The sequence below is a fragment of the Tachysurus vachellii genome, chromosome 17 (assembly GCF_030014155.1).
Source record: "Tachysurus vachellii isolate PV-2020 chromosome 17, HZAU_Pvac_v1, whole genome shotgun sequence".
Classification (NCBI taxonomy): domain Eukaryota; kingdom Metazoa; phylum Chordata; class Actinopteri; order Siluriformes; family Bagridae; genus Tachysurus; species Tachysurus vachellii.
In genome coordinates, this window is record NC_083476.1 from 13,628,363 (window position 1) to 13,642,821 (window position 14,459).

Sequence of the window (14,459 nt, forward strand, 5' to 3'; positions counted from 1 at the left end):
GCAAGATTTATTCAAACATATAATGCTAGTTTAAAAGAACTGGCATTGTTAACCATGGCATTGATTTCACTAGACGTTTGTCTCCCAATGTATTTCATTAATTTTAAGCATAAATGTACGCTTGCTAAGGCATACGTTAAAAAAGTGTAATGTAAGTGAGTAAGTGTAATATAATGTAAAAAACTTAAGGTGATTAAACATTAATGCAACAGATTCATTATAAAGGCACATAGCACCATCATCACACCTTTCCTAATATTTTAAATATTATTATTAATTTAAAGATTGATTAGTTGGCTGGTTTCTATTAAAAAAAACTGAGAAGAAGAAACTGATTAGCTGTATGATTGCTAGCAACCTAATATAAACCTGGGTACTGATAGTGACTAGCTAGTGAAAATCACGTGTCTTCGAGAATTAGAGCTTAATATAATTATTAACTCAGACTGATTCAGTGAGTGAGTAGTGAAAAAATTTCAATATCAAAATGGGCAGAGAAAATGATTAGCTGTCTTGTCTAGTTTGCTAGCAACTTGGCTTGCAAATATCAACTAATATAGCGTTTATTTAATGTTAAAAAATCTGACCAGGAACCTGCAGTGTTACAAATAAACCGGAGTCCTAACTATTTTGGAAAAATAATAATCATAATATAAAGATAAACATTAAATTCTTTTTGCAAATGACACCTAATAATTTCCCTCTACTAGTAACACCAAAAAAAAAGAAAAAAAAAGACTCAGCATCATTTCCTGTTTGACATCTCAGACAAGTAGTCTTGTGTAGTCGGTGAGGTGTACCTCAGAGATGAGATCTATGTCCCGACCTATTTTATTTGTATTTTTTCAAAAGAGAGGTTTGTCCAGTGCTTTAATGTTATTCATATGTGGGAAATGGAGAACTAAAACTTTCCACCCCTGTAACTGCTTTCTTTTTCTTTCCTCTAATTGGATACTGCTCACTCTGACGAATTATGTTTTATCGTTTCAAGAAGTGCAGTTAACCTGGCAGTTTTAAAACTGAATGAACAAGGCCTGTTGGACAAATTGAAAAACAAGTGGTGGTACGACAAAGGAGAGTGTGGCAGCGGAGGAGGTGGTGAGAAGGTTAGCCACTATGTCGACAAACGCGGGTAAAAAGATTCCTCAGCAACGGGCGCATCTGCCGGGGCAAGATTCCAGTCTAAAATACACAAAACACACATGCCCACACACACATCTGAGCATCATTTTAACGATATCTAGCTTGTAATAAGACACGAAGGAAAGCAGTTACTGTCAGAGCACAAATATTCGCTTTCAGCTGGGACTTTGATGACATATATGCACCATATTTAGAATGGATGTATCACGCATTTCTATCTCGCTTGCAATTTTGATCACATAAAAAATATTATAGTCTTCCTTTTTGTCGCTCCTTTTCTCTGCTGGAAGAAACATCCATCTTTTTCAATGAATAATGCAGGACCCATTCAGCCGCTTTTAACAGGAACTGTAGCAGACGTGTTTTACACCGGCACAGGAAACCAGTCAAAGTCGTGTCATTGTGAGGAGCTTAAACGGAGCGCCATGACCATTTCTCAGTATTTAGTAGCTTGCAGCTTCCAAAAGACTGCTTTGGGCACAATTCATAACACGTTTGTCTGGTTAAAGTCAAAGGAAATTTATGCAAAAAAAGGGTGGGGAGATAGTTTCAATACAATGTACAATGCAGAAACTCTATAGTACCTGTTAGAAATTAAATTTACTGTCACATGACCAGATTTTTTTGTGAAAGACAAGCTGACACAACAGATCAGCAGGAAAAGCAGGAGAATGAACAGAACTAGGCATTTATCAGCAGTCCATTCAGCAGTTTCAGTCTCACACACCCAAAAAAAACTTTTTATAAAAAGTTAGCAGTGCAAAGGTCAGCGTGGGAAGAAATGAGAGAACAGTAACGCTTTAAATTACAGTTTTCTTTAGACTAACATTATTTACTGAGGTAGTTAACCATGAATCATGAACTTCAGCATTAATACACCATAATCCATGATAATAAATAAGCATGTGCTTTTAAATGTTAAAATTAACCAAAAAAATAATTTTTATATGATAAAATAATTTTTGGTGGAACTTTCTTGAGCCTCATTTCTGAATTTTATTAACCAAAAACATAATGTTTTTTTTTTTTCTCAAATTAATTAATTTTTTTCCTGTTTAAAATGTAAAAATAGATAAAAATAGATTCAAGATTTTCTAAACATTTTTTTGGTTTTAAAATATACAATTTAATTTGTATGTAATTATGTCACTATGTAAGCATTTTAGGATTTTATCATGAAAATGTAAACATAAACTTTTTTTTTAATTCTGCATTTGCAGTATGTGCAAAAATGTGATACAAACACCAAATTTATTTCCTTATGATTCTGAAGAACAAAGTGCATAAACAAAGACATGCATGAACGCATTTGTGCTTTACTGCTGATGTTCACCAATAGTTGTGGGCTAACAGTAACTGCATCCCAAGCTTTTTTCAAGAACCAGGACCGTGGCAGTATGTGCCCGTTGCCTAAAGCGATGGAGCAGGGTCCCATGCACATGTCTGTAGCTCCAGTCCCAGGCCTGGACACTTCCTGCTGAGGGAGCATAGAGACATGTACTCCAGTGGGACCCTGCACTCTGTCACTTTACCACTGCAACTGCTGTGTCAGCTAATGTAACTGAATAACATAAAATAACATGTCCTATGATGTTATTTATGTTATTTCCCCTGCGTGGTTGAAGAACTCCTGTAAACCTTGCCGTTTTGAAACTGAGTGAATCAGGCATCTTAGACAAGCTGAAAAACAAATGGTGGTACGATAAGGGCGAGTGTGGACCCAAGGACTCGGGAAGTAAGGTCAGTCTCCTCAAGTCTGGGACCATCACTGTTGTCTAATGCTCGCACGGACATGGTGACAGCCTGTGTGTCAGTGAGAACGAGTGAGAAATAGAGAAGGAGAGAGAAATTGAGAGAGAGACAGAAAACAAGCACAATCAAGCATTAAGATAGAGCATGCTGTGGAGAAAGAGATGTCAGTGTTACTATACATCACTTATGTAACAAATGAAAATAACAATTGGACCATGTTCTCGACTCAGTTTATAGAGTCTCACTACAGCAGGAAAGACCAGTATTTTACTACAGGAGGACAAAAACATTAGCATACGTTCCGGGCAATAAAGTCGCTTAAAGCAAGGATTGTGCCTTAAATGATTTTTAATTCACGGCATAAATACTTAAGTAATATAGCTCATTAACATAAATCTATTCATTTAACAGCTAAATAAATCATTATGCAAATTCCCAGAATATTAAAATGACTTCCTTATCTTGCTGCGTGAAGTGAACATGAAATACAGAATCTTACTAAAATGTTATACGATAAATAAAATTGATCATAAAATAGGATAAATATGCCCAGGCTATATTCAGGACTTGCTTTTGATTAGTGAGCAGGCATCTAACATTGTTATAGACTAAATGGGATATATGGAAATTTAACAAAATTAAATCACAGTAAATTAAATAAAGTTAAGTAAATGGCTCTTTATGAATAATGCAGATATGCAGAAAGGGAACATATTTAAAGTTTGGAATATCACAATTTTTTCTTGAGCATTATCTGCATCATGTATGAACTTTATCTGGATTTTTAATGTATAAAGAAGCTATAATTGATAAAAGTGGGGGGGGGAATATCTAGATGTTTCTGGAAAAGGCTGATCTCAATGAATGTACATGAACATAATTAGGCATAACTTGGACGACAATAAATAAAGGTAGTTTTTAGAGTCACGTCATCACGTCATAAACTGTAATTTCAAAACTTCATGTTCAAAAATAATTTAGCTGGCAAAATATACATATTCTCTAAGCAGACAGAATTTACTTTACAGCGACTTATTGTTCGGAAAATACGGTGATTGGCATTGATGTTGAACTTAAATGTAAGGCAACACTATAAGGCCCCTGGGCGTTCATGTCACATTCAGAAGCATTTTAGATATTTTTCAGGAAAAAATGTTGGATTTCTTGGATTTGTGCCAAAACTTAAGTGACATTACAGGTTTATTTGTAGTATAGACTTTGCGATATAGTAAATTGTATACTTTCAAAACACAGAATATTAAAAAACACAAAAATCTTGCAAAATATTTATTTGTTTTTTGTTATGGTCTTAAAACACAAATTTTAGACATTGCCCCATTCAGTTGCTGTTAATTTAGCTGACAGTTGGGTTTGTATATGGTGTACATTAATAACAATAATAAATCCATCTTAATAACAATGTCATAAATCCAGATTAATAATTAATTCAGCTTAAGAGTTTGAAAATCACTAATTTGGCAGACATATGGGCTTCAGAGTCGTTTAAATCCAAATGGACCTCCTGCAGTCCAGTTAAAGAACATATAGTTCCATGCACTTATATAATAATAATAATAATAATAATAATAATAATAATAATAATAATAATAATAATAATAAATAGCTAATGATGGTCTGTGGGGTCTAAGCACCCTTTGTAAACAGCACCAAAGTCTGACCTTTGCCTGCATTCAATCTATGATTGTGTCCTGCATTTATTACACCATAAACTCTATTGTATTGTTTTCTGTATTATTTCTTTGTTCATAGCACAGAAAAAACACTTCCTCAGCTTACAACTTCAACTACTCATCATGTCCACACACACATTGCAATGCCACCCCTTCAGCAGTCTTATCTTATAACTTCCATGTACAGAAACAGGGCTTGTTTAATTCTATAAATCTACAAATCATATTAATCGCTGTTTTGAGAAGATAATCCTCTAAACTGAGTCAGCCAACATGCTGCTAACGCTACCTCCTATTATCAGCTCGCTAGATTACAGCTAACTCTACTCACTATTATTTGCTATCTAGCTTTCTGCTAATACTACTCTCTGTTACCAACTGGCTAGCATGTAGCAAACACTACTCGCTATTATCTGCTAGCTAGCTTTCTGCTAACACTGCTCTCTATGTTCAGCTCGCTAGCTTACAGCTAACACTGCTCACTATTGTCTGTTCTTGTTCCTATATTTCAGAATATTGCATAACAATTTGAAGGTCACTACAACAGAACAATACCACTAGCCAGTCAGGACTGTAACTATAAAAGTGCAGTTCTAGCAAGAGCAAACTAAAGACACACTTTTGTGGAGGATTCAGTGTTTTTTTTTACCTCCTGAATGTTGAAATTACTACTTATAAAATCGACATATGTATACTACACAACTCAGATAGTGTTGGCAGAGACCTTACAAATTTTGATAATAAGTTGTACCTTATTCCTTTATCCTCCAGCATAAAAGAAAGCATAATGCAGTGCTTATGAATGTGTTCATGAAGACCCAACCACTTGAACCTACCTGCTCACTACAAATACAAATAAAAAACAAGTAACACTGTCATGAATTCATGAAGCTTTTTCCTAGGCAGCCAGGCTACTGACTTGTCCAGCCATGCGGTGTCAGACAGCTCAAAGTTGTAAGAGCAGGGTTTAGTAATGCACACCAGAGCTGAGTAACCCTGTGTTCACACTAGCAAGCAACATGTCACTCGTCTCACTTGTAATGTGCCTCTTTTCAGGGTCTTTCTCTACTGTTGTAACTTGCACTGTTTTTGAGATATTTTGATATTGACATGTACACACTAGTTTTTTGTACGCTTTGTTGCCATTAGATGGATAGAAAAGCAAGCTTACTGGACTAGCGATATATAATGACTAGCGACATATAATGACTAGCGATATTTTTTTTCTTCAAAATGTTTTTGCTCAAATATGGATTCTTCATACACAATTAATGAGCAATCGTATAGATGATAGTATATGACACATAAAAATACACTTAAAAGCCTTCCTTTTCATTTTAGTGCATCAAAGTCTAAATGGGACTAATTGCAGGTAGGAGATAAAGTTGCATGTAGTTGTGAGGGGAAGTGAAGAAATGTCAGACCACATTTACCAGAGGATATACTGTATCTGACGAATCGGTCTCTTGTTTGGTTTTATGGTCTAATGCCAAATTTGTACAGAATCGAGAAATTCAGATGACGCTTGTTATGACAAGCTGCAGCTTTGTGGTTGAAATGGTTGTTCCATGTCATACACAGGATTAGAATTTGAACAGTCAGCTGCCACTGTGCATCTTGGTAGTGTGAACCTAGGGTAATCATGCTCTAATTGCTCTTGGTTAAACTGCAGTCAAAGGATTGATGCCTGATTAGAATAAACAGATAAAAGTACTAAAAGGATGCAAATAGTGTAGTCTGGAGACACATCATAGCAGTGAGAATTGATTTCTGTATGAATTATAGATGTGTGGGTGTATGTGTGTGGCTGTGTGTGTTTGTTAGGAAATGTGTGTGATAGATCGAGAGATATAGAATGTAATCTTGTAGTAATCGTAACTATGAGTGAATAGACTTGTGATTTGTGAGTGAATGTCTGTGTTGTGAGTTATCTTTTCTTTGACTTATATTTTATCTTTCTAACTGTGTCCCCTCTATCCTCCCACCTCCAGGACAAGAGCTCGCAGGCCCTGAGCCTCAGTAACGTGGCTGGGGTCTTCTACATCCTGGTTGGGGGTCTGGGCCTGGCCATGTTGGTAGCCCTCATCGAGTTCTGCTACAAGTCGCGCAATGAGGCCAAGAGAATGAAGGTGGACACGGCAGAAAGACAAACCCCTTCCACTCCTGCCCCTGTACCTAGCCCTGCCCTTGTCCCTAGCCCCCGCCCCACTCCTCAGCCTAGCCCCACCCACAGCACCCAGAGCTTAGCCACATATAGAGAGGGTTACAACGTCTACGGGACTGATGGCGTAGAGATGTAGGCGCTCAGGCGTACGTAGGTGTTCTGTCGTTGTAAGTGGAGCTCATCTGTAATGCCGCAGTAACGCTTGCCGTGTTGAGCGTGTGGTAAAGCCTGCTTGTGTCTGTGACGTCCTCATTTCCGTTTCCGTGTAATCAGAGTGGAGACGTCTGCATTTGCACCTGTGTTATTGTACAGTACACAACATGGAGGCACTTGCCCTGCATAGATCATACGGCTGTTCATTTTAATTAGAAAAAAATAATTAGCGTTCAAATTATAATGTAATTGATTAGTATAAGTACAAGTAAGGAATTGTATATAAAGAAAATAAATATTATTTACCATGCTTATCTACCACAGCGTACCATGCTACGATTAAACGTTTTGTTTATTTATAAATCGTCGATCTTTAGCTTGATATTACAAATTCCTCAACACTGTTGTTTAGTACCCTCATGTAATATCCCCATGTAATATATATTTAATCAAAACAGTTGTATATATAAGTATATCAAATTAGTACATAATGAAACCTTTATACAGATTCATTTTTCATTCATTCATTTAAAATCTGCATATTTTTCAATTAGTATTTTAACAGAGTACACTGGGGGAAAACACTCTAAACACCAAGAACACAAAGGTGTCATAAGACTGGCATGATCATGTCAAAAGCATGTCATAATAAGTTTCTGTCAACTGACATACCCAGTGTCATGTTTACATTGTTTTTAATGTTACTAATAGTACTAGAGACAGCTGTTATCATATTTGGTGGCATGTCAGCCGGACACTTTATGTGTTTTCTAAGTGATCAACTTCTTTTAACACAAATGCAAGTCATGCAAGCAAGACCTTTAATTAATGTAACCTGGTCTGGTTTTACTGCCACTAAACTGGCCTATTTTACAGAAACGCCAACATTGTTCGCCTTGCAATTTTTTTTTTCGTATGCTGCCAGTACAAAATGGAGACAGAATGTAATGAACTGTTTTTATTACAGTCATTGAATCTGTTCAAAAATATTTAATCAGATTTTTGAGGAGAGCAAATCTGATCGCAACCTTTAAGATCTAGAAGCTTCTGGCTAGAAAAGTGTCATAAGCTTTTACTGACACTAACATTGAAACTTTACTACAGAAAAAATCATCATGTGTAACAAACACATGGCATCATACAATCTAATAGTATGTCCCTGTATTATGACAGACTAATCTCACTGGATATCTGTCAGGACAGCGTATGACATGTGCCATGACCATGTCAGTTTCATGATGCAGTGTTTCCAGCTAACCTCACATGACATCGCACAACTCACAGCTTTCTACAATAATTAGAAGCTTAATTATAATCTGTGCTACTGCATAACCATTCTGGTATGTAACCATGACAATTATCAATAACGCTTGAGGATAGGGCTATATTAAACCCCTCTCTACTCCAAAGAATAAATTCACAAATAACATGGATCTGTGCAGAAATGAGATATTTATAAGAGCTGTGCAGACAATTTAACAAAAAGGCATAAAGAAAATCTTCTTCTTTAGGTGATTTTCTTATGTTGGGATGCTTTATTGAGCAATATTTCTTAAGCTCTGCAGGGCTCGGCCAGATGCTTCATCACTCAGTTGTGTTTAAATCTGCTGTTTTGTCCGTGCTTGCTAATAATGTGTGCACAGAACATAACAACCTTTAAATGCTTCTTTTTTCTCTCGATAAATCTATGGACTCATCTCTTTCTTTCTCTCTCTCTCTCTCTCTCTCTCTCTCTCTCTCTCTCTCTCTCTCTCTTTCCCTGCCTGCCTCTCTCTCTATCTATCTCTTTCCCTCTGTCACGGTCTCTTACCTAATACAGCTGACCTTCACCGAAGCCATGCGGAACAAGGCCCGGCTGTCGATCACAGGCAGTGTGGGCGAGAACGGCCGTGTCCTGACCCCTGACTGCCCCAAGGCCGTGCACGCCGGCCCCTCCCTGCGTCAGAGCTCCGGGCTGGCTCTGGTCTCATCCGACCTGCCGTGAAGACCAAAAACCTCCAAGTGCCTTAAATCCCACCGACCCACAAATCCAACTGAGACGCAAAACAGCTACGTTCACAGTCCGAGGGATCAATGGCCCACTTCAGTCGCTCCATACAGTATACTGAACATCCAGAAAAGGACTCAAAATTCCACTGTGTGGCCGTGATGAGATGTTTTCAGCCCAGCTGCTGAGAGGCATTCACTTGAAACCTGTATTAAGAACTCGCGTTCAAGTGGAGCAGAGATGACAAGAGGACCAGAAAACTGTCATTCAGAAACACACCCAGAACTATTTTGGGGGCAAAACTAAAGCTGAGGCATAAATATCAATTCAGTGTTGATAATTAAAATGGATTGTGCAGGAGGGTTTCAGCTGTAACATGAATTTAAAAATAACAATTCCAACAGTATTAATGATAAATACGTACTAAAAAACTGTGAAGAGTTTGTGTATATTCTCAAATCATAACTAAAGAAATTATTTACACTGCTTTGTAAATAGAACTAAAGACTGTACACACTCGCTTGCTTTTTAAACATGTGTAAATAGCCAATTCTGTCGTGGACAATAGTATAATTCTCTCTTTTTTTTATTTTCTCCTAGTTAGAAACATGCAATAAATGATAGAAAATTGTAAAGAAATAAAAAATGATTTATTTATATAGACAGTATAAAAATAGTACAGTATATAAAACTCTATAAACTGAATTAAACGGGCATGTTATCAACACTGAGAACGTCCTCAAGCCGACACTCGGGGAAAGGCGGTTTTACGGTATATCTAAATAAACCTGAACGCCCATCCTCATGCCCTGCTTACTCACTGTGCAGTTGTAGACCATGGACCTTTATAGACTGTTTTATTTTCCTCAGAAACAGACTTTATTTTGATTGATTCGTATATTTTAAAACGGAAAAAAAGGTTGTCAGGTCGAGAATTTCCATGTTTGCCTCCAAGCAGCCGTGCGCTCATGAATCAGATGAGACTATGAGCGAGTGGAACGTTTTCAGGAAGTGAACTCGGTAGGAATGACCCTGAAGACACGGTAGAGTCAAGAGCCATGGTCAGAGTACAGCTTTGGCCTTTTCTAACAAAACACTGTGTGACCTCAACCAGGCCTTGAGCACGTTCTCCTCCAGAACCTGTAGCAGTGGAGCTGTCTCGAAAACCATCAAGGGGATATGAATCCATGCTGTATTTCACTGAACATTTGGACTTAAAGGACGTCCTCTATGCTTCAGGGCACCAAACGAGACACCGAAAGCTCAACAAATTCCTAGTCAAGCCGGCATTTTACCTTAGAAAGTGCAATTTCAGGTCTCCTAATCATAAGAAACTTACACAAACACCTTGTCTCTCACTAGTTATTTTTGATGTCTCTCATCCTCTCTCTCCCTCTCTCTCTCTCTCTCTCTCTCTCTCCCTCACTCACACACTCTCACACTCCCATAAACACAGTAAAGTCCGAAACCTTGAAACTTTATCCCCTTAAAAAAAGGTAAACTTAAAATCTAACTTAAAGTGTTTCTTCAAATTAAGTATCAGACGTGTTTTTTAAGGATCCTTACTATTTTTACAATTTGCAATTCATAGCCTTTCCTTGATATATTCACAGACAGATCAAATGTTTAAATGTTGCAAATATTCAACAAAAGTATGTTTCAGTTGAAGTGTGTTCATGCGCGAAAGGTTTTCACATTTTTCTGAACTGTAGACTTGTGGTTTTGAATAAAATGCACCCAATTAGGCAAAATGCAAATTTCCTTTCAATTGTAGTAGCCTAGACGTTCCAGTTGAAAATAAAAAGCTACCTACTGTTATGAGCACCTACAAGCTACCTACCTACACACACACACACACACATACACACAAATACGATACAGCTGCCCTGCTACATAGTGACAGATTGTGTTGCATTGATCTTTGCTCTGTAGCTCTGTTCAAACGAATCTGGTGTTCTCCGTCATCAATTGTAAATATTTATTTTGTTCATTTTTTTAGTAAAATACTAATGCCAAAATGTCTTTGAGTCTTTTATTTTTAGAAATCGGATGAGTTTGATGATGCGCAATAAAATGTTTGAGTTGAGTTATTTACACCTGGTCATTTCACACATTTTGAGTGTCAGCATGAACCAAGGTGCATTTTAATCATATTTAAAGCCATTTCTGGAATCTGATTAATCAGAAAGAGTTGATTGATTTTCATTGCTTTATATGAACACATTGTCATTTCTACAGTAACGGCATGTTCACAGGGGTCTCCAGTGTCGGCTTTCTGCTACAGGAATGAAAGTCGCTGTTTCTCAACACGACAAGCTGCATTTGTTCTGCCTCATTCGTTAGTGAGCTGTTTACAGTGAGAACAGGAACTTGTGTCATGGATTTAAACAGGTAAAAACAATGTTGTTTTAAAAAGCTTTTACAACGGTTGCTGTAAGAAATATAGATACATTCAGATAGACAGATAGAGAGAGAGAGAGAGAGAGAGAGATTTATACAGAACACAAAAGTAAACCACATTCATTACTCCATACAACCCATACTTTACATCACAACATACGGTACATGACTCATGACCTCCAATCAGCAAGGACACACAGTTTGTGTTTTAGAAACTTGGACAGTTTTTGCAGCAGCATATTGAACAGCATTGAATACACTATTTTATTTATTTATTTATTTATTTTTGAGCATTCAAAACAATTAACCACCGGAACTTCATTTTAGTCAAAACTGGTGTGATCAATAAGTAGTGTTAGGAGCTTGTCAGCATATTACATGCAGCCAGTTTTTAATCTGGGTAACATGTGACTTCATATTAACACACTTAAATCTGAATGAATGAAATGGGGGCATAGAAGCCTTTATTATTCGCACATATACATTAAAGCACAGAGGAATTCTTTTCTTTGAATATCCCAACTGAGGGAGTTTGGGGTCGGAGCGCAGGGACAGCTATGATACAGCACCCTTGAGCAAGGAGGGTTAAGGACCTTGCTTATTTGCCCAACAGTTGCAGATTGCTGCAACCCAGATTAACCCAGAGCCTTAACCACTTGAGCTACTACTGCCCCATAAGGGGGGTATGGTGGTTTAGGGCTTATCATGTATGCCTTGCACCTCTGATATTGGGGGTCAATCCTTGTGTTCTTTGTGGTTTTGTCTTTGTACTCCAGTTTCCTTCCCTAGTCCAAAGTCATGTCTTGTAGACTGATAATCATCTATAAATTGTCTGTAGTGTGAGTGTGTTATTGTGTAAATCAGAGAGTTGGTAAAAGTTACATGTACACCTCTTTTTAACACAGACTGACTGTTTTGTCCTTTATTACAAGCAGTGTATTTATTACAGGGCTTGTGGTCACTTAAGCATTAGCAGGTCACAGGACCAGAACATGCTTCTGCTGTACCTGTGCTAGCAAGTCAGTAACTTACCCAAAGTCCCTAGAAGTTTGCTATGTTTTTTTCTTCTTCTTTTATAAACTCATCCATTACCCTTTTTATTTATTTATTTATTTATTTATTTATTTATTTATTTGGGGGGGGGGGGGGGGGTGCTAGAAAAATGGAGACTGTATAAAAGAGGAGTCACTTTATACCAAAAAAGTACAAATCTTCTTTTTCAGAGGATGTAATAGAATCTTTAAGAATACATCAGTTCAGACAGGATATATATTACATGGGATTATTTCTACTGCTTTTTATATTTTATGGAAGGTAAAATACAGTATTGTATTTCCAATCTGTACAAATTACTGACACGACGGATTAAGACAGAACTCAGATCTGAGACAGAGAAGCCAGGAGAAATTGTCATGCCTTCTCTCTGTTAAAAAAAATCCAGCGTGAATAGAGCTTTAGTAAGGTATCTCGTAATGTAGAAAACATGTCAGTAAACATGATTAAACATAGAAATGTCAATAAACATTATTAAGACATTAAAAAATCTGTTCCTTAGTTCAGTATGCGTTGCACATGTTAATGTTATTCGGCCATTTTAAGTTTTTATTTAAGTTTTAATACCAAAATTCTTTCCAGGAAAAAAACCAGGAACATCAATAGTCACTATGTTCTTTTACTGGAAATGACATCATATATTCTGAAGACTCTCAGCTCTCAAAGGATGGCAGATGAACTCTAAACCAACTTTTTCTACAAAAAGCTTGTTATTGTACTTGCAGCTCTTATATGATTATTTATGTTAGAGATTTTTAACTTTATTTGTTCTGTATACAGTTTGTTTAAGTATGTTAAAAATCCACTAGTTAGTCTACAATCCTGCTTGAAGTACAATGACTAACACATTGGTGATTAAGCTAAAAATGTATACATGTATATGACAGCTAGTGTCTCGATGTTTAGTGAGTCCTCCTTATCAGTCCATGATATAATGATTCACCACCCAGGAAGCGAGGGAGCTGATTGACACACAACCAAAGTTATATATTTAGAACATTTTTAAAAAAATATACAGCAATTTACTGTATGCACCATTCAATAATATAGATTTAAAAAGTGTGTAATTCACGTGTAGAAAATCAAGTCAGTAAATCTTGGAATAATTGATTAGTCATAAAAAGATTATTGAGTGTTGTATTGACTATAATATTAAAGATATCATCAATCATACTCTTGGATCAAGAGAAGTGCGTCAGTCTGCTCAGCATGGATGAGGGTTGGGAGCTTCCTGACAGCAAGTCCACACCTCCTATTTAGCACCATGATTAAAATAATAGTGATCACTCCTTAACAATCATCAGTATTTACACACAAGGTGTTCATTTAAAAGAGTCGATCCACAACTCGACTGAATAACAACGTGGCTGATGAGAGGCGGATTTATCTTGGACAGTATAATGATCAGGTTGAGAGAACGATGCGGGAACGTCGTCTCGTCGCTGTTGCCTGGGCTTGATATTTCTGCACCATTTCCTCAGCACTGTGGAATAAAAACAAGGAGGGAAGAAGTCTTAGCTGGTAATCCTCACGGAACTGATATATGTAGACAGATGAGTCATAGCCAAGGTTATCCTCTAAGATCAAAATCATAAGGAGCTGTACTAAATGCAAGACATCATCATTCCCTCACTTGCTTTTTTCCCTTTCATTTCTTTTTTTCAGAACACATCTGTGAGTTGTCACGTTGTCTTTCCATGGCATTCCCTAAGGGAGCTGTCACTGCAGGATCAGAGCTATCTCGAGGAATTTTTTTTTGCAGTCCTGTTAAATGGCTTTCTTTTAACAGTCCATTCTTTTTTAGCATGAGTGCTTATATGTTAGGGATAAACATTAATATAGATTAATTAATTGAAAGGAACAGTTCATTTGTTCTTCTTCTAAAGATGAGGATGGGAATCCTGCAGGAGGCAACAAAAAATGTATGCAAGTGGGAGGTATCTACTTTCATGTGGGCACGAACACAAATCAGATACAGTAGGAAGGGTTACACTAGATTACTATTATGTTTATAATTTCGGAAATACAATCTGCTAGCTTGATTACAATAATGTGGGCAAGGGTAGTAGGGTTTAAATTTAATTACAAGAGCAAAAAAAAATTTTTTGAAAAAAGT

General features: G+C 36.9%; 1 protein-coding gene across 9 annotated transcripts in view; it reads left to right on the forward strand.

The window, feature by feature from the left end:
- Positions 1–9,798, forward strand: part of gria4b (glutamate receptor, ionotropic, AMPA 4b) — a 106,655-nt gene extending 96,857 nt beyond the window's left edge. Inside the window, exons 14-16 of one of the 9 annotated variants that reach the window (XR_009649818.1) lie at positions 992–1,106; positions 2,769–2,883; positions 6,578–6,715. Coding sequence is in view for 7 of the 9 variants with exons in the window: in XM_060891643.1 (XP_060747626.1) it covers positions 992–1,106; positions 6,578–6,886 (424 nt within the window). In the remaining 2 variants the exon portion in view is untranslated. Of the gene's footprint in view, positions 1–991; positions 1,375–2,768; positions 3,507–6,577; positions 6,918–8,722 lie in introns of those variants that run through there. The other 8 variants (XM_060891643.1, XM_060891645.1, XM_060891646.1 and 5 more) reach the window with 8 other exon arrangements.
- The last annotated feature ends 4,661 nt before the right edge of the window (positions 9,799–14,459 follow it).